The following is a 19690-nucleotide window of genomic DNA, read 5'->3' on the forward strand; positions in this document are numbered from 1 at the left end:
AGGGACCGTGGAGGTCATCTAGTCCAACCCCTCGCCCAAGCAGGAGATCCCACACCATTTCTGACAGATGGCAGTCCAGTCTCTCCTTGAAAGCCTCCACTGATGAAGCTCCTACAACTTCTGAAGGCAACTTCTGTTCCATGGGTTGATTGCTCTCACTGCCGGAAAACTTCTTTTTATCTCCAGAAGATAGGCTTAAGATACAGAAGGATCTTGACAAACTTGAACATTGGGCACTATCTAATAAAATGAAATTCAATGGTGAAAAGAGTCAGGTTCTACATTTAGGCAAGAAAAACGGAATGCACAGGTACAGTATAGGTGATACCTTACTCAGTAGTAGTAACTGTGAGAGGGATCTTGGAGTCCTAGTGGACAACCATTTAAATAGGAGCCAGACGTGTGCAGCAGCTGCCAAAAAAGCCAACACAGTTCTAGGCTGCATCAACAGAGGGAGAGAATCAAGATCATGTGAAGTGTTGATGCCGCTTTATAAGGCCTTGGTAAGGCCACACTTGGAATCCTGCATTCAGTTCTGGTTGCCACGATGTAGAAAAGATGTGGAGACTCTAGAAAGAGTGCAGAGAAGAGCAAGAAAGAGGATTAGGGGACTGGAGACTGAGTAGCTGGAGCGTCGTGGAGGCTCGCAGAGGCGCTAAGGAATCAGTTGGAACGGGATCCGGAACCCACCACTGAAACGCAGTCGCTTGTAAATTACAACATAAGAGAAAGCACATGTTATCAGGTCTGCAGCCATATTTCCTTTTAGATCTTTGGCCTGCCACACTTTCTATTATTCTACTCTGCATTTTCTATGGTGGGAAAATGGGAGGAGGGATTGTACGGAGTTAGATGATATGCAGCCATAACAACATTCTTTCTAGAAAGCCAAGGTCATCCTTTGTCTCTGCACCTGACTGGAACTGGATGGGTGGAACTGCCAGCGTGGCAATGGGAGATTGGACCATGGGATGGACTTGTGGGTGTGGGGGGGGGGCAAGATCGTGAACTTTCAACTGGGTGGGGAAAACCGGGAAGCTTCCAGATTCGGGTTTTCCCAGATGTCCCAACGTGGCTGTCTTCATAAATTGGAACTTTGAGGTATCCTTTGCCTCGGACTCTGATTTAATTTTGCATGCTATATGGAACCCTGACACTCTGAAGAGCAAGAATCTTCCAGTCCTTGACTTACGGCCACAATTGAGCTCAACATTTATGTTGCTCAGCAAGGCAGTTATTAAATGAGTTTTTGCCCCATTTTACGACCTTGCTTGCCACCATTGTTTGGTGGATCCGTGCAGTTGTTAAGTTAATGACATGGTCGTTAAGTGAATCTGACTTCCCTATTGACTTTGCTTATCAAAAGGTCGCAAAAGGGAATTATGTGATGCCGGGAGACTGCGACCGTCATAATTATGAGTCAGTTGCCAAGCGTTCTGAATTCTGACCACGTGACCACAGGGATGCTGCAATGGTCGCAAATGTGGAAAGCGGTCCTAAGTCACTCTTTTCAGGGGCGTTGTAACTCTGAAACGGTCACTAAGCAAAGTGTTGTACGTCGAGGAGTACCTGCAATTAAAAGGAGCCTCTGTCTTGCGGAGACTTTGGGAATGTGGGAATGAGCAGCGGAGAGCAAACTGTCCTTCTGGGCTGTTTAAGGTTGAGAGTACATGCAGCAGTGGTGAGTTACAGGCGTACCAGAGCCAGGCCAGAGCACCGGATATTGTTCTGGTACGGTGCTCCGGAGGGCCTGCCCGCCCGAGCTCCTTCCCGGTGTCTTAAGACTTCTACACTTCTCCGCATGCGCACGGCGCGTACATCGCCTGTGCGATGCTCTGCTGAGTAGCTGGTGCGTCGTGGAGGCTCGCAGAGGCGCTAAGGAGACGGTTGGAACGGGATCCGGAACCCACCACTGAAACGCAGTCGCTTGTAAATTACAACATAAGAGAAAGCATATGTTATCAGGCTGCAGCCATCTTTTCTTTTGGATCTCATTCCTGCCACACTTTCTATTTATTCTGCTCTGCATTTTCTATGGTGGGAAAATGGGAGGTAGGGATTGTACGGAGTTAGATGATAGGCAGCCATAACAACATTCTTTCTAGAAAGCCAAGGTCATCCTTTGTCTTTCTGCACTTGACTGGAACTGGATGGGTAGAAGCTGCCAGCGTGGCAGTGGGAGATGGGACCATGGGATGGACTTGTGGGTGTGGGGGCAAGATCTTGAACTTTCAACTGGGTGGGGAAAACCGGGAAGCTTTCAGATTCGGGTTTCCCCAGATGTGCCAACGTGTCTCTCTTCATCAATTGGGACTTTGAGGAATCCTTTGCCTCAGACTCTGATTTACTTTTGGATGCTATTTGGAAACCCGAAAGCACGTTTTGGCCTCAGGGCCAAGAGGGCATTTAATTCCACATTTTGCTTTGAAGAGACATGCGACTGGGAAGCGCCTGGCTGCGTTCCCTGGCAGAGCATCGGAAGAAGAGGAGGAAGGCTTCACCTCAAATCACCCACTACCCCTGCGATGTAATTGGAGGGTTGGGGAAAGGCAGGGTGTTTTTTTAAAAAAATAATTGTCTGAGATTCTGACTGTTTTTATGCACTTTGCTGTTGTGCTGGATAAACCCACACGACAGTTATGAATCTGAGTAAAGGGGGGAGGAGGAACGGTATAAGGGGGAGGGGGAGAGAGAGAGAGAGGGATAGATGGATTGAAGAGGGGGAGGGAAAAAGAAAGTTGCATTTTTATTCTTGGAAATAAATAAAAAATAATTTCAGAGAAGAAAAGGAAGGAAGGAATTTTATTCTTGGAAATTAATAAAATTCATATGAAAGAAAGAAGTGGGGAGGGAGAAAGAAACAGAAAAAGCAAAAAAAAACATTTATTTTCATCTTGGAAATAAAATAAAAATAAGAAAGAAAGAAAGAGAGAGAGAGAGAGAGAGAGAGAGAGAGAGAGAGAGAATGAAAGAAAAAAAGAAAATATTGTGTTTTAACTCTGGAAATAAATACCATTCATATCAGAGAAAGAAAGAAAGCAATACAATACAATACAGTAGCAGAGTTGGAAGGGACCTTGGAGGTCTTCTAGTCCAACCCCCTGCCTAGGCAGGAAACCCTATACCGTTTCAGACAAATAGCTATCCAAAGCAAGAAGAGAGAGAGAGAGGGAGACAGAGAGACAGAGAGAAAGCAAGAAAGATTTTTTTAAAAGTTTGGAAATAAAACAAAAATTCAGGGGAGGAGGAGCCAATGTCGTGACAATACAGATGTGCGGTCTCGATGCTCCGAGACCTCAACTGATACTTTTGCCGCTGGGTGGTCCAATTGGACCTAAACCGCCCCGCAGACACGGTGAACAGGAAGAATACGTCTTGCTGATCTCAGGGACATCGCAAAGTCCCTGATGGATCCAAGAGAAGTTCTTTCTCCCTGTAGATGACAAACTTCAAAAAAAACCTACAACTATGTCTCAAAGATGAAAAAATGTTAATAAATGCAGAGGCCATGGGTTTGCATACATGACTCTCCGAGAGCTGTTTCGTTTTGTGTCCAATTCTAACAACCACGACGACTTGGGTTGCGTTGGTTCACTTGGGTTTGGAGTTGGGGTTCACACTGGTTTCCTCCCTCCCTGTCTCTCCCCACTCCTCCCTCCCTTTTCTTTTCCCTTTCTCATTTTCCTTCATCCCTTTCTCTCCCCACTCTTCCCTCCCTTTTCTTTTCCCTTTCTAGTTTTCCTTCATTCCTCCATCCCTCCCTTCCTTTCTCTCCCCACTCCTTCCTTTTCTTTCCTTCCATCCATCCTCCATCAATCCCTTCTTTTCCCTTTCTCATCTTCCTCCTCCCTTTCTCCCCACTCTTCTCTCCCTTTTCTTTTGTCTTTCTCATCTTCCTCCCTCCATCCTTCCCTTCCTTTCTCTCCCTACTCCTCCCTTTTCTTTCTTTCCTTCCATCCTTCCTCCATCAATCCCTTCTTTTCCCTTTCTCATCTTCCTCCCTCCCCTTCCCTCCCTATTTCTTCCTTTTCCTTCCTCCCTCCCTCCCCCTTCTACCCCAGGAAAATCTACCCCAGATGGCAAGATACAGAAGAAGAAGAAAAAAAGAATTTATGGATTTAAAGAGAGAAATTTTATTAGCAATATCATTGATAACACTACCGACAATCAAAGTTAAGTTGATTAAGAAAACAGAAGAAGGGCATCGAAATTACATGAGAAATTTTATAAGCAAGGAGTTGATAAGAGGAGTCCATACAAAGTTGATTAAGGAGATGATTAGAGGACTGATACCACAAATGGCAGAAGATATGAGACTGTTTTGCTACTGGAAAGATACAGGTTGATAGATGGAAGAGTATAACTTAAAACTAGTTAAACTTAGTGAAATTTAGTGACAATAGATGTAGTTAAATAAATAATAATGATAATAATGTATTCAATGTGTAGTGTTATAATAAGTAATAATTGGATATGAATATTGAATGGTACCCATGAAAGGAAGATTATAAATCCTTTCGGATTATTTATAAATGTTAATAAAAAAGAATTAAGTTAGATACAGTTAAGTCTTGATTATTAGGGAGAAAATGTTATGATACAGGATGTAGTTAAATAAAGAAGGGATAATGATAACAACGTATATATATGCATGGGTACAACATAAGGAAACGGGATGTAAATTGTAAACAGTGATTTGGAAAGGAGGATTAGAAAACTTTGTTATTAAATATTATGGATGTAGAATAGGACATAAGGATTCAGTGTTATTGGAGGATTTTAGAAATAGTAAATGAAATGCCAGTATGTGGTTATGTATTAAATCTTGGTATATTTTATGATGAAGGACGTTTAAACAATTATAGTCAAATGAAAATGGAGGTACGATGATGGTAACATGTATAAACATCTGAGTTAAAATACTTGAGTTAATATGAATTACGTTTGTTGACTGTGGAAGAGATGCATGTAAGCCTTTTTGCAACCAACTGATTCACTTTCTACAGTGTGTAAGGAAGGATGTGTTGTGTTAGTTTTAAAAATTAAAAATAAAAAAACTTTTATTTAAAAAAAATCAGAAAGAAAAAGAAAGAAGGAAGGAAGGAAGGAAAGAAAAAAGAGAGAAAGAAAGAAAGAAAGAAAGAAAGAAAGAAAGAAAGAAAGAAAGAAAGAAAGAAAGAAAGAAAGAAAAGAAAGCCCTGTTCTGCCAGGATTTGAGCTTGTATCGCCCAAGGACACGGGGTGCTTCCTAGCGCCTGGTGGTGCTACAGTGCTCTCTCCCCCCTTAAGTATCTGGTCCCCATGGTGATTGCATGAATAAAGGCTCCTCGGGACAGATGCCTGCCGACTTTCAGATGGTGGGTGCGATTGCCAAGAGAGGGAGAATCTACTTTTAGCTTCCTTTAAAAGCATTTGTTCCCTCGCCTAAAATCCTCGTCTGGCTTTTTTCTCTTCCTGCCACTTGATCTTCCTGCATCTTCTGGCTTTTCTTTTCTACCCATAGCTGTTCTGCTCATTGGGCTACCATCCTTCTCAATATTCTAGTCCTCAATGTCCTCTCCGTTAGCTGTCTGTCATCATCTTTTAACGGCCCTACAATCCCTTGCCGGGGTGGACTCTGGGTAACTGAATGGAGCTGGGTGTTTCCTGGCCGGATGCCCTTCGTGTCACCAATGAGGAGTTTTGTTCGGCAGATATATTCTCATTTTGCCCAGAGAGAGAAATATCTGCCTCTACCTAGGATCGAACTCACAGCCTCCTGATTGTGAGGCGACACCGCCACCTCTAGGCCATCGCACCACTCATTAGCTGTCTCTCATCTCCCCCCCCCAAAGACCATCCCGTTAAGACTTCCGCAAGCTTTCCGTGCAAGTTCTCCTGGCAGCATCCTGCTGACTGTGCTTCATCCTGGAAAAAGCCAGCTGGATTAAGCTAGGTTAGGGAAGTGGATGGGAGACCACTTGGTAATGTAGTAAAGTGGACTACAAATACAATTATTGTCATTGTTATACGGACCCTGGGAGACCTTGCTGCAGTCAGGCAGAGCGGGGACTGCAGAGCGGAGTCAGGGGTCAACAGGGCCTGATCTTGAAAAACAAATCAGGGTTGGACCCAATTAGTAATTGGATGGAAGACCAACAGGAAATCCCTGGAGACAAAATGGTGGGCTGGAAGAAAGCTTTCTTTGCATGCCCAAGTACTGAAGAATTCTGAGGTCCTTGGTGCTGAGCTTAGTGGCTTTCTTGCAGACATTTCCCAACCCAACTAGGTAACGTCATCAGTGCTAGAAGGGAATTGAGATTGTGGAGAGGAGGAGGAGGACTGGGAGGTCCTTGGTGCTCTCTGAAATTGGCTGTATTTTTGCAGACATTTCATGACCCAAGTAAGTAACACCATCAGTGCCATAAGGAAGTAGAGAAAAAATGTTCCCTCTTCTCTGAGCAATTCTGCTCAGTTTTGTACTGCAAAGCTGTGTGTTGTGTGTGTGCGTTGTGTGCCCTCGAACATTTGGCCCCTGCAAAACTTTCTTTTTTCCTTCCTTCCATCCTCTCCATTCCTCCTTCCTTCTTTCCTCCCTCCCTCCCCCAATCCTCTCTCCATCCTTCCTTTCTTTCCTTTCTTCCTCCTCTCCATTCTTCTTTTCTTTCTTCCTCTCCATTTTTCTTTCCTTCCTTCCTCTCCATTCTTCCTCCCCCCCTCTCTCCAATCCCTACTTCCTTCTTTCCTTCCTTTCTTCATTCCTTCCTTTCCTTCCTTCCTTCCTTGAATGCTCAAACAATGGAAGTTTTAAAGAAGAGATTGGACAATCATTTGTCTGAAATGGTATAGGGTAGATTTGGTACCTAGTGCCCCAAAAGTTGGAGGTCGCTGGTATAGGGTTTCCTGTCTGAGAAGGGGCTTGGTCTAGAAAACCCCCAAGGTCCCTTTCAACTCTATTATAGTATATTTTATTCCTCCCTTTCCTTCCTTCCTTCCTTCTCTTAATTCAATAGAATAGTATATTCTATTCCTTTCTTTGCTTCCTTCCTTCTCTTAATTCAATTTACACAATACTGGTGTTCAAATAACACTCTAAAGATGCTTAGCTTGAACAGGAAAATTGGTGAGTATGTGCCCAGGCTCTTTTTGTTAGTTAGAGATTTCGGTGAACTACATCCAGAAAATGTGTAACCAGATGAATGTAGACCCTCTGATTTATTACAGATTAGATAGCAACCTAGGAACAATATTACAAACCGATATGCTTTATTATTATATGGATTAATCCGAATACAATAATTTAAGTTTGCTATTTTGCTTTTTCCGGCTAGATGGCAGCATCAAGCCAGGCTTGGCTAATTTTGCTGACTTAATTTGGATCTGGTCAATAGTTGGATGGAGATTATACAGGGAATCCCAGAGCCGAAAGCTAAATTGGGAGACTGAGAAAATAACAGCAGCAAGCAAAGACTACACACCTCCATATCTGTTGCAAAAAAACTGCACAAACATTCTCTCTCTAAGCCAAGGTTGATTTTCCATAACCTGCTTTTGTTAGGCCTCAATGCCCTATTATTCCACCCTATTCTGTCCTCTAAAGAGATTTCTTTATGTTTTTTTTTTAAAATAAGTCTTTTTAAAAGATTTATGGAAAATCCTTGTTTTTTTTGCAAAAGGCTATGCATTCAGAAGGTGCACTGCAAATAGGAAGAAAAGACGGAGCCGCGGAGTGATTTTAAGATGTGCAAGCAAATGTCATTTCTCAAATAGATTTGCATTAACTACCGTAGACTGAGGCTATAAATAGAAACAATTTTTGCAGAATGCATCATCCACCGCAATTGTTGTCTAAAATTATCATTAAAGCCCTGCCCCAGGGCAAAATCCACCCCAATCCCACTGCCCCTTTCACCTTCTAGCAGAGACCCCGTCTTACCTGGAGCCTTCTCACCTGTCCTTTTAAAAGATGCTCGGGGCATCTGCAATTCTTCCCTTTGCAACGGGTCCGCTAGGGGGCCACCTCGCGCAGGTCAAAGACTCCCGAGCCCATCAAAACTACACCTCCCATCTTGCCCCTGGAGCGCGAATTTGGCCAGCAACCTTGGAAGGCACGCCGGGAATGGTAGTCCGGCTGAAAGCAAGCAGCGGGATTGGCTAAGAGGCACGCTTGCGCACTGAAATTCAAACGATTTTTCCCATCTTCGGTGATTGGACTATATTTCCCATGAAGCTCCGCGGTGCTTCCTTCTATTGGGAAAGCCGGGGCGAGCTGCGAACGGCATGATGGGAGCTGTAGGCTTCGTGTTGTGAGGGAGGCGAGTGAAACAATGGCGGCGGCCTTCCCCAGAGCCCCGAAGAAGCCCGATGAAGCCGGCAGGGCGACGGAGGTGGCCTCGCCGTTGCAGTACAGCCTCCTGCTGGAGTACCTGGTGGGAGAAAAGCGAGGCCCGAGGCCGGATTTCCCGGCGGGCGTTCTCGGGGGCTTCCCGGCGCCCGTCAAGAGCCCCGAGCAGAAGATGGTCGAGCGCGCCATGGAGAGCTGCGGCTTCAAGGCGGCGCTGGCCTGTGTCGGCGGTGGGTCTTTCCCGAGGAGGGGCCTTGAAAGGCCGACTTCACTTCCTCTGGAGTCGCGAGGACTACAACTTCCATCGCCCTCAGCCCTGTGATATTTCGGGCGGCTGCTCGGGGGCGATAGAGAGGCAGGTCTGCGTTCCACTGCTGCCCCCTGGCGGCCGTGGCGAGAGTTACCGCTCTAATTGGGCCAATCCCGCCTCAGGGCTGAGGATGATGGGTGAGGTAACTCCTCCGCCCCAGGGAGGAGGAGGAGGCTAGATTAATGCTAGAAAACTGTATTTTGAATTATTTATTTATTTAGTATTTACTTTCATTTGTTAATTTAGAAAAAATATCTATTTTTATTTCTGTTGAACACATTTATCAGATTTCGCTACCGGCCTTTTTCTGTGTTAACTCGCCTTTATTGTTATTACGAATAACTCAAGGTGAGGAGAAGACACACAATGCTGCTTCATCCTACGGTTTTCCCCCACAACAACAACCCTGTGAGGTGGGCTGGGCTGAAAGAGATAGGAATAGGCCCCAAATCACTCATCCGGCCTTTATGCCTCAGGCGGGAACTAGAACTCACCATCTCCTGGTGATTGGCTCAAAGTCACCCAGTCAGCTCTCATGCCTCAGGCGGGAACTAGAACTCACCGTCTCCTGGTGATTGGCTCAAAGTCACCCAGTCAGCTTTCATGCCTCAGGCGGGAACTAGAACTCGCCGTCTCCTGGTGATTGGCCCAAAGTCACCCAGTCAGTTTTCATGCCTCAGGCGGGAACTAGAACTCACCATCTCCTGGTGATTGGCTCAAAGTCACCCAGTCAGCTCTCATGCCTCAGGCGGGAACTAGAACTCACCGTCTCCTGGTGATTGGCTCAAAGTCACCCAGTCAGCTTTCATGCCTCAGGCGGGAACTAGAACTCGCCGTCTCCTGGTGATTGGCCCAAAGTCACCCAGTCAGTTTTCATGCCTCAGGCGGGAACTAGAACTCACCGTCTCCTGGTGATTGGCTCAAAGTCACCCAGTCAGCTTTCATGCCTCAGGCGGGAACTAGAACTCACCGTCTCCTGGTGATTGGTTCAAAGTCACCCAGTCAGTTTTCATGCCTAAGGCAGGAACTAGAACTCACCGTCTCCTGGGTGAGTTCAAAGTCATCCAATTAGTTTTCATGCCTAAGGTGGGACTAGAATTCCCCATCTCCAAGCAAAGTGAATGGGCGAAACCAGATTCACTTAATGACCAAGTTATTCACATTACACCTGCAGTGATTCATTTAACTATGGCAAGAAAGGTCTTAAAAGCGGCAAAACTCACTGAACAACTGTCTTACTTAGCAACAGAAATGTTGGGCTCAAACTGTGGTCATAAGTCAAGTACTATCTGTGTATGGCAACCTTGTACGGGGGGGGGGGGGGGATGGCATGAAAATAAACTGTCTGACCCCCATTTGCAGGACTCTCATTTTGATCTTGGGCAAAATGTCCTCGACTGACCTCTTTGCAATTCTGATCTGGCAGGTTTCGTCCTGGGTGGAGCCTTTGGCGTGTTCACTGCTGGCATTGACACCAACGTGGGCTTTGACCCTAAGGATCCCTACCGCACGCCGACAGCCAAAGAGGTCCTGAAAGATATGGGCCAACGGGGAATTTCGTACGCCAAAAACTTTGCCATCGTGGGCGCCATGTTCTCCTGCACTGAATGCCTGGTGGAATCTGTGCGTAACTTCCTTGTCCTGGTCTTGATTGAGAAAAAGGGTCTGGGGGCTCTATGGTATGATGAACGGTTGAGGGCGAGAGAGCTGGGTATGTCTAGGATCCAATCTGAGTCGATCACTGGGACCAGAGGTTTATTCTTCCAAGCTTTGAGACTCATACTGGGGCCCCTCCTCTGGGAACTTTTCATTCTCCAAAATGTCTGCATTGGCTGTTCTATGCATAGTATTTATGCGGTGTCTGGTTGTGTGTGGTGGCTTTTAGTTGGTAATTGGGACCATGAGGCCGGCTGTCAAGTCACTGATGTTTCCTTGTGCCGCTGCACCCTCAGCTCCCAAGAAATGTAAGCTGGTGGTAAATCAGCACTCCTTTAACTAACAAGGGGCCCGTTTCCCAGGCTTCCATCATTCCTCTGGCTATTTTTGTCCCTGCTCAGCCGACAATCGTCATAGCTGCAAAATGGAATGCATGTTCATTTCAATGTGAGGCTACTAATGAGTTTGAGTTTCCTTGTCTGACTGCTCACTCATGTTCTTAGAAGAGCATAGAGCAGCCCTGCGCACACTTTCCGGAGAGAGGGAAGTTCCCTGAGGATGGGCTCCCGCACGAGTCCATAAACTTAGACGAATGGACCTCTGGTCCTGGTGACCGACTCCGATTGAATCCTGCAACATTATCCTGGGACTACGTATATTTGCCTTCATTTGCTATGTCTAGCCCAGGGGTGTCAAACTCGATTTCACTGAGGGCTGCATCAGGGTTATGTTTGACCTCAGGGGGTGGGGTGGGGGGTGGGCATGGCCAGAGTTGGCGTGGCCAGTTCGACATCAGTCATATCAGGGGCGCCTGTGGTGGGCCGAGCACTCTGCCAGCAACAACGGGCTCCCGAGCTCCGTTTTCGGCTGTGCTGGCCTCCTGCAAGCGCTGTTTTCTCTGGCAGAGGCACTGCAGGCCAGTCCTTCACTGTTTCCAGGGCATCCCAGTGGGTCAGACCTAAGCACCACGCAGGCCGCATCCAGTCCCCCGGGCTTTACTTTTACTTTTATTTAGATTTTTATACCACCCCCTCTCCCCAAAGGGACTCGGGGCGGTGTACAGTCAGATAAAAACACATCAATAAATAGAAAATACAAACACAAAGAGGAGGCAATAAAAAACTGTACATATCAAAGCAAAGTAATTAAAAAACAATATTTAAATAACCCTAAAAATACCCGATTAAAATATCTGCCAGGAGGTAGAATAAAATTATAAATCTATAAATCTATAAATGGGCCAGGCCGGCTAAACGGAACAGGTGAGTCTTCAGTTTTTGTCGAAAGGAGCGGAAGTCGGTGGTGGTTCTGATATCGGGGGGGAGGTCATTCCAGAGGGTTGGGCCCATCACAGAGAAGGCTCTACTCCTAGGCGCCGCCCGCTGGCATTGCCTAGTGGATGGCACCAGGAGAAGTCCCTCTCTGTGAGAGCGAATCGGTCGCAGGGAAGTGTGTGGTAGGATGCGATCCCGCAGGTAACTAGGTCCTGTGCCATGGAGCGCTTTAAAGATAGTAATTAACACCTTGAAACGCACCCGAAAGACCACAGGCAGCCAGTGCAGCTCGCGCAGGAGCGGTGTTACGTGGGAGTACCTAGTACTCCCCATAATAGCCCGCGCGGCTGCATTCTGGACTAGCTTGAGTTTGACACCCCTCGTCTAGCCTATTGAAGAGAAGAATTAAGGGTGGGCATGGTAGCAGTCTTCCCTGAAACTGGAGCTCAAATATTGTATTTTTCGGATTATAACACACCTTTTTCCCTCAAAAAAGAGGCTGAAAATCTGGCTGCGTCTTATACACTGAATGCAGCATTTTCGGCCTCCCGAAACCCCGTCTCCCCCTTCACCAAAGTGGCCGTGTAGACCCCTTAGGAGGCTTCCAGAGCGCTCCTGGGGGCCCGGGAGGGCAGAAATGAGTGAAAAATGGGCTGTTGTTTGCTTGTTTTTGCCTCCCACCCAGCTCCCAGGAGCAGTCTATAAGCCTCCTAAAGGCTACGCATGCCCTTTTTTTGACAAAAAACAGGTCTTCTTTTGTGAAAACCGGGCCGTTTTGGGAAGGTCTGCAGAGTGCAAAACCTTGTTTTTTTAATTTGCCTCTTCAAAATCTTGGTGCGTCTTATACTCCGAAAAATACGGTACTAGGACCACCGAATGAGAAGAGAGGACTCACGGGAGGAGACCCCCAATGTTGGGAAAGATGGGAGGCAAAAGGGGAAGAGGCAGAGGAGAAGATGATTAGAGGGTGTCGTCAACACAATGGACGTGAAATGTGGGCAAATCCTGGGAGACAGTGGAAGACGGTGGGGCTGTACTGCATAGGGCAGGGGTGTCCAAACTTGGCAACTTTAAGACTTGTGGACTTCAACTCCCAGAATTCAGCAACAAAGATCTTCCAGTACTTTTAAGGGCTGTTGCAGAGAATTATACTCCAATTATCCCACCAGAGAGCAGGACAAGAAGCAGCGGGTGAACGAACAGTCATTAAAGAGATCTAACCTGGAATTAAGGAGAAATTCCCAGAGTGGAACAATTAATCAACGCAACAGCTTGCCTCCTGGAGGTGTCGGGTGCTCCATTGCTGGAGGTTTACAACGATAAGACTGGACAGCCATTTGTCCAGGATGGTATAAAGCCTCCTACCTTGAAGAGGGGGTTGGACTAGAAGACCTCCAAGGTTCCTTCCAGCCTTATGTTCTGTGATCTTGTTTTGCTTCCCTTAAAAAGAAGAGGAGGAAGGGTGACCGTCTCCGTCCTTGTAACCAGAGCTGCCCACATCCTGTTTTTAGAGCTCTTCTCTTGCACCGTCTGACTTTTCTTCGAGCTTAGAAGATAGGGAGGATCCGGAATGCATTAATGTTCTTTTTTTAAAAATATAAGAAACACTCGTGCGGTTTCTGAGGGGGATTTAAGCAAACGCAGTCATTAAAATATCATGTCCTGGGGGGACTGGGGGCTTCAAAGAGCATCTCAGTTGCAAGGCTTTTCAAAGTTCAGACTCTTGGGTTGCTTCAGGAGGGACGCAGAGGCAGGGGTAGTCGGCGTAGCCCAAGGTCCCATACCTCATTATCATTTCCCCCACCCACCCCACTGATTGTTCTTATATTGTTTATATTTTATATTGTCAGCATAAATTTGTGGTGGGCTGCAGTCCGGAGCTGCAGTAGACAACTCAAGCTTGGAAAGTAAATAGGAAGAGGGGGAACGTGGACCCTTTCTAGTCGCCTCAGACAGCGAGATGCGCATCATAGAAATTTAATAAATGAATAAATATAAACTCACAGAGTATATCTTATGCAGAAATGCCTATGGAGATTTTCTGTCACCCAGGCCACAGGTGTCCCAAAGGTGCTTTTTTCAAGGCAACTGGACTTTCTGTTTTTTTCTTTTGAAGACATTTCGCTTTCCATCCAAGAAGCTTCTTCGGCTCTGACTGGATGGTGGGGAATAGAAGGATTTCGACTCCTTGCAGGCAGCTGGTCATTTGCATCCTTTTTAGAGAGATGTTACAATAATAATACAGTAGCAGAGTTGGAAGGGACTTTGGAGGTCTTCTAGTCATATTTGAGGGGCTACCCCAAAGAAGAGGGAGTCAAGCTATTCTCCAAGGCACCTGAGGGTAGGACAAGAAGCAATGGGTGGAAACTAATCAAGGTGAGAAGCAACTTAGAACTGAGGGGGAATTTCCTGACAGAACAATTAGTCTATGGAACTGCTTGCCTCTAGAAGTTGCGAATTCTCCAACACTGGAAGCTTTAAAGAAGAGATTGGACAACCATTTGCCTGCAATGGTATAGGGTTTCCTGCCTGAGCAGGGGGTTGGACTAGAAGACCTCCAGGGTCCCTTCCAGCTCTGTTCTTCTATTCTATTCTGCAAGTGGAGAAAACAGCCCAATGTTTTGGAAAGGATGTTAAACACGGGGGATGACCTCTTGACCGCCTCTTTTCTCGCTTCCCTAGTACCGAGGCAAATCCGATTGGAAGAACAGCGTCACCAGCGGATGCATCACCGGCGGGGCCATTGGTTTCAGAGGTGAGTGCTGCCTTCCATGCTCTTTGGAGAGGCTTCCTGGACCACATTCCACAGTGGGATGGGGGCCCAGGCATTCTTGCACGAGGAAGCTGCTGCCCTTGGCACACGGCCACGGCTGCTGCTGCTGGCAGAAGCCGAGGCGTCCGCTTGCCAGAACGTGGGCAGCCTGCCACTGTTCCTGGGATACGCAGCTCACGCGTCTCCCGAGGATGCCAAGGTGGAAGAAAGTGTAATATTGCGCGGGGTTCAAACGAGGCGAGTGCCTCGTTGGCAGTGGGGATCTTTAGTTATTTCATTTTTAAAAGGGAGCCAAGCCAGCAGAGAGATTTCCTTCTCCAAATCCCAAGCTCTGATGTGTATTGAGCAGCACTCAATGCCCTCTTAAGCTCTTTATGCTGAACTGGATTGATTTCAATGTGTGAGGAGGGGGGACGTCTATGGAGATTCTCAATCCTCTAGGTCAGGGGTCTCCGACCTTGGCAACTTTAAGCCTGGGGGGACTTCAACTCCCAGAGTTCCCCAGCCAGCAACCTCTCCCTTTTGGCCTTTCATGAGGCCTTGAAACTTGGGTTTTTTTGATCCCTGAGCTTGGGGACCCAGCTAGCGATAGAGCTCATCTCCGTGCTGTGTGAATGAATGGTTAGATAGGGCTATGTTTTATTTTCATTTAATATTGTGTATTTTACTGTAAGCGGCCTAGAGTCATGTAAAACTGAGATGGGTGGCTTTATACAGGTAGTCCTCGACTTAACGACCCTAACGGAGCCCAGAATGACGGTTGTAAGTTCTGCAAGTCATTAAGTAGATGTGGGTGTAATCGGGCATGCTCACCACATGAGCACACCCAATTTTTCTTTTCTTTTTTTGTAAATTCATTAAGTAAATGCTGCTGTCATTAAAAGAACATGGTGGTTATGTGGACATGGTCACTAAGCGAACCCATTATTGGTTATACCCACGGTGGGATACTGCAAGCAGCCCTAAATGCGGCTGTTGCAATGCAATCCCATAGCCCTGGGGAGCGGGAAAGCCACTGGAACTGCTAAACCGGCTCGTCGGTAGCTCTGGGGACTTCCGTCGTAACTTTGAAGCGAGGACTACCTGTAAATTGAACCAATGAATCGTAAATGAATGATCGCGTTCTTCCTATTTCCTTGCAGCCGGCCTCAAAGCTGGGGTACTCGGCTGCGGAGGCTTTGCCGCCTTCTCCGCAGTGATCGACTACTACTTACGGTAGCAGCTGGGGCCCACCAAGCAAGGACTTTCTGACGGCCGCTGTGGGGGGACAGCAGGCCCAGTGGGCGTCTCGAGCCCCCACCGGGGTGGGCTTTCTGAAGGTTAACCCAGCCGGATGAGGATCCCAACTCTGCCCCAGGTAGGAGAAAGGAGCCCTGTGTAAGTTCTTGAGATCTCCTGCTTGGACCTGGAAACGGAGCTGCTTGGATGTTTCATCAACACTTAATACCCCAAAAAAGGAAAATTGGAGTTTTGCTTCTACGTGTTTGGACTGGGAAGAACAAAACCACCTGGGTTTTTTCTCCACTTTTTCCCAAAGTGGTTTGTCGGCTAATAAAACGGGAAGAGTTTTTCAAAGTTTTCAGACTTGTAAACTGTTCAGCGGTTCCTGGCTTAAAATCAGACATTGGCTAGGGGACTCCGACAGGAGCAGCGGCTCTAAAAGCCAGCAGCCTCTCCAGGCGGTCCTCTGACTTACGACCAAATCTTCCATTGCTAAGGAAGGCAGTTGTTCAGTGAGTTTTGTCCCATCTTAACGGACCTTTCTTGCCACCGTTGTTAAGAGAATCACTGCGGTCGTTAAGCTAGTCACACGGTCGGTTAACGGAATTCAGCTTCCCCATTGGCTTGGCTTGTGAGAAGGTTGCAAAGGGGGAGACACTGCAACCGTCATAAATCTGAGTCAATCGCCAAGCGGCTGAACGTTGATCGGGTGTCCGTGGGGATGCTGCAATGCTCGTCAGTGTGAAAAACAGTCCTCAGTCACTTTTTCCAGTGCTGCTGTAACCTCTAACAGTCAGTAGATGGTCTGTTGTAAGTCACATTTTCAGCTGAGTGGAAACAGAAAAAAAGCAAGTGCTTTAAGAAGTCTGTAATAAGACCTGCTCTTGTGTCTCAATCAGTCAATCAGAATAGGGACCTTGGAGGTCTTGTAGTCCAACCCCATGCTCAAGAGGAGACCCTGTATTGTTTCAGATAGGTGGCTGTTCAGCTTCTTTAAGCTGGGGGTTGGACTAGAAGACCTCCAAGGTCCCTTCCAACTCTATCCTGTTCGTATTCCTATTTCTATTCTATTCTATTTTATTCCTATTCTATTCTTATGACCTCCAATGATGAAGCACCCACAACTTCTGGTGGCAAGCTGTTCCACTGGTTAATTGTCCTCACTGTTGGATTAAGTTTCTCCTCAGTTCTAGGTTGCTTCTCCCTTGATTAGTTTCCACCCATTGCCCTCCCTCCCTCCTTCCCATAGAGTACTAGAATAACAGAGTTGGAAGGGATCGTGGAGGTCTTCTAGTCCAGCCCCCTGCTCAAACAGGAGGCTCCATTCCAAATAGCTGTCCAACCTCTTCTTAAAAACCTCCGGTGATGAAGCACCCACAGCTTCTGGTGGCCAGCCGTTCCACCGGTTCATTGTCCTCACTGTGAGGAAGTTTGTCCTTAATTCCAGGTTGCTCCTCTCCTTGAATTTTGGATTTGAAGTTTCTTTTGTTCCCCTCTTGTAGCAGCAACTCCTGCGATCTGCAACGGCTAATTTAGGATGCACTCATTCAACCCGGCATTCGAGCAGCCCTGCATGTCGGAATATCTCCCGGAAATGGGGGAGCAATGGTTATTTTTCTGCTAAATCAGGCACAGCCCAGGGAAGGCGGGCCGGTTTAAATGAGGGGGATGGCACTCCCGTAAAATCTGTCACACCTGTTATGCAATTGTATTATATAATGCTTTTATATAAGCAACACATGGAGCAGGCGGTGGGGGGGGTTAGAAATCACAACACGCCACTCTTTCAGGGTAACGGAAAACGGTGCGCTGTGTCTGCGGAGGGGATGGTGGTGGAAGGGAGTCTTTCTGGCCACTGCTAAATAGGGACGCATGGCTTAGCATAGAAGCAGAGACAGGGTCACCTTGTTGCTTGTTTTTCCTTCTGTAAGGAGACACCGCCTACCTCGTGATGCCTCGTCCCGTCACTAAAGGAAAGGACAGCGCTGGGGAAGCAGGGAAGGGCATCCGTCCCAAAGGTGCTTTTTTTCCCCAAGAGGCAACTGCACCTCCTTGTTTTTTCTTTGGAAGACGTTTCGCTTTTCTTCCCAGAAGCTTCTCTGGCTCTGACTGGATGGTGGGGAAGGGAAAGATTTATACTCCTTGCAGACAGCTGGTCGTTTGCATCCTTTTTAGAGGCTCCTTGGAGCACATTACCTGTGACCTCAGGGTCACCTGAGTAATGCAAATCGGTGTGGAGCCAAAGTCAGGGTTCCAAATAGCATCCAAAATTAAATCAGAGTCCGAGGCAAAGGATTCCTCAAAGTCCCAATTGATGAAGAGAGCCATGTTGGCACATCTGGGAAAACCCGAATCTGAAAGCTTCCCGGTTTCCCCCACCCAGTTGAAAGTTCAAGATCTTGCCCCCACACCCACAAATCCATCCCATGGTCCCATCTCCCACTGCCACAAAGACAGATTCCATCCATCCAGTTCCGGTCAGGTGGAAAGACAAAGGATGACCTTGGCTTTCTAGAAAGAATGTTGTTATGGCTACCTATCATCTAACTCCATACAATCCCCACCTCCCATTTTCCCACCATAGAAAATGCAGAGCAGAATAAATAGAAAATGTGGCAGGGCAAAGACCCAAAAGGAAAAATGGCTGCAGGCCTGACAGCCGCCTTGCAACTACTGAAAGGACTGTGTTGTAGAGTGAAGATGGAGGTCCTACCCCTCCCCACTCTGTGGAGAAAGAGCTAGATGGCCCTTGCACATAAGATGGCCCCTTGGACCCCTCTTTCAAACCAGCGCCCCCCCCCCCCGTCCAAAACTCTTCCAAAGAGCCGCCGTTGTCTTTCAAACGCAGACGGGCTTTTCAATCTTGTCCTGGTGGGCTGGTTCTCCTATGTTGCGCCAAGCGTTTGTGAAGTGGCTCTTTTGTTTCCCCAGTCTTCACAGGTCTCCCTGCATTGGACTGCCTGTACTATGTTGCTCAGTTTTCGTCTGGGGTGTTTTATAGGGTGGAGGAGCTTCTGCCTTCATGTATTCTTGGGTTCGAAGTGTCCACTTAGGTTGTGTTGGCCGAAGATCCTCCGAAGCTTTTCCGATATTCCCGCAACGTACGCAGTGACGATGTTGCTTCGTTTTAAGTCAGGGGCCGGCAAACTTCAACACTCAAAAGAGCCATTTGGACCCGTTTCCCACAAAAAATACCGGGAGCCACAAAGGTCCTAACCGGAAGCCCCCCCGTTCGATTCTGGAGCTGACCGGAAGTTCAGTCCCCCCCCCCTCCCCCCACACCACCACCATAGAGTCTCTCCTCCTAGCGCAGCATCCTTTTTCCTCTGCCTGTCCTAACCGAAAGCCCCATCAATGGTGGAGACGACTGGGAAACCCTCTCCTTGCCATAGAGCAGGGGTGTCCAAACTTGGGAACTTTAAGACTTGTGGACTTCAACTCCCAGAATTCCCCAGCCAGCATAGCTGGCTGGGGAATTCTGGGAGTTGAAGTCCACAAGTCTTAAAAGTTCCCAAGTTTGGACACCCCTGCCATAGAGTCTTCTCCTGGCGCACTGTGCTTCTCTCTCCCCCTCCCCTCTCAAAATTGTGGCGTCGACCGGTGATGGAGCCGCAGCAGAGGGAGGAAAGAGCCACATGCGGCTGCAGGGCCGCAGTTTGCTGACCCCCCCTGGTTTAAGTGAAACGTCTTCAAAGGGAAAAAAAAGCCGAAAGTCCAGTTGCCTCTTGGAAAAAACCCTTTGGGACAACTGCGACCGGGATGACGGAGAATCTCTATAGGCACAAAGGGCATCCTTGTTTACTGACCCTGGCTATATGGACAGAGTCACAATGCCGGTAGTCCTTGACTTACAACAGTTCATATAGTGGCCATTCAGAGTTAAATGATACTGGCGGGGGGGGGGGGGAGGACTGTTTTTTTCACACTTGCAACCAGGAGATCAGAATTCAGACGCTTGGCAACTGGCTCGTAAAAGGTCGTAAAAGGGGGCGAAACCTCACTTAACAAATGTTTCGCTTGACAACAGAAATTTTGGGTCGTAAGACAGCCACAACTCCCTCTTGGAGTCATGTTAATCTTTCTCTCCCTTAGAGGACGCAGTAGCTCAGTGGCTAAGACGCTGAGCTTGTCGA

At 47.3% G+C, this 19690-nt stretch overlaps 2 protein-coding genes and 1 long non-coding RNA gene across 3 annotated transcripts in view; 2 read left to right on the forward strand and 1 right to left on the reverse strand.

Moving 5' to 3' along the window:
- The window catches only part of SPECC1 (sperm antigen with calponin homology and coiled-coil domains 1), a 205083-nt gene extending 197042 nt beyond the window's left edge, over nt 1–8041 (reverse strand). The window contains exon 1 of the mRNA XM_081945396.1: nt 7916–8041. The gene's annotated coding sequence lies outside the window, so the exon portion shown is untranslated. The remainder of the gene's footprint in view (nt 1–7915) is intronic.
- A 170-nt stretch (nt 8042–8211) lies between these two features.
- Nucleotides 8212–15911, forward strand: TIMM22 (translocase of inner mitochondrial membrane 22). Its single transcript, XM_081942511.1, has 4 exons — nt 8212–8553; nt 10060–10256; nt 14246–14318; nt 15479–15911. The coding sequence occupies exons 1-4, from the start codon at nt 8307–8309 to the stop codon at nt 15553–15555; spliced, it is 594 nt and encodes a 197-aa protein (XP_081798637.1). The 5' UTR covers nt 8212–8306; the 3' UTR covers nt 15556–15911.
- Nucleotides 15912–18951: 3040 nt separating this feature from the next.
- The window catches only part of LOC309388305, a 393048-nt gene continuing 392309 nt past the window's right edge, over nt 18952–19690 (forward strand). Inside the window, exon 1 of the long non-coding RNA XR_014174747.1 lies at nt 18952–19064. This is a non-coding gene — a long non-coding RNA (uncharacterized lncRNA). The remainder of the gene's footprint in view (nt 19065–19690) is intronic.

Source organism: Natrix helvetica (assembly GCF_964273705.1).
Source record: "Natrix helvetica genome assembly, chromosome: 2".
Lineage (NCBI taxonomy): Eukaryota > Metazoa > Chordata > Lepidosauria > Squamata > Natricidae > Natrix > Natrix helvetica.

What these genes read in the sequence shown, in the direction of transcription:
- TIMM22 (XM_081942511.1), top strand. Translation starts at nt 8,307, where the DNA reads ATGGCGGCGGCCTTCCCCAGAGCCCCGAAGAAGCCCGATGAAGCCGGC. An exon ending in GGCGCTGGCCTGTGTCGGCG is followed by an intron (nt 8,554 to 10,059) that starts GTGGGTCTTTCC and finishes CTGATCTGGCAG; the next exon opens with GTTTCGTCCTGGGTGGAGCC. An exon ending in CTGAATGCCTGGTGGAATCT is followed by an intron (nt 10,257 to 14,245) that starts GTGCGTAACTTC and finishes TCGCTTCCCTAG; the next exon opens with TACCGAGGCAAATCCGATTG.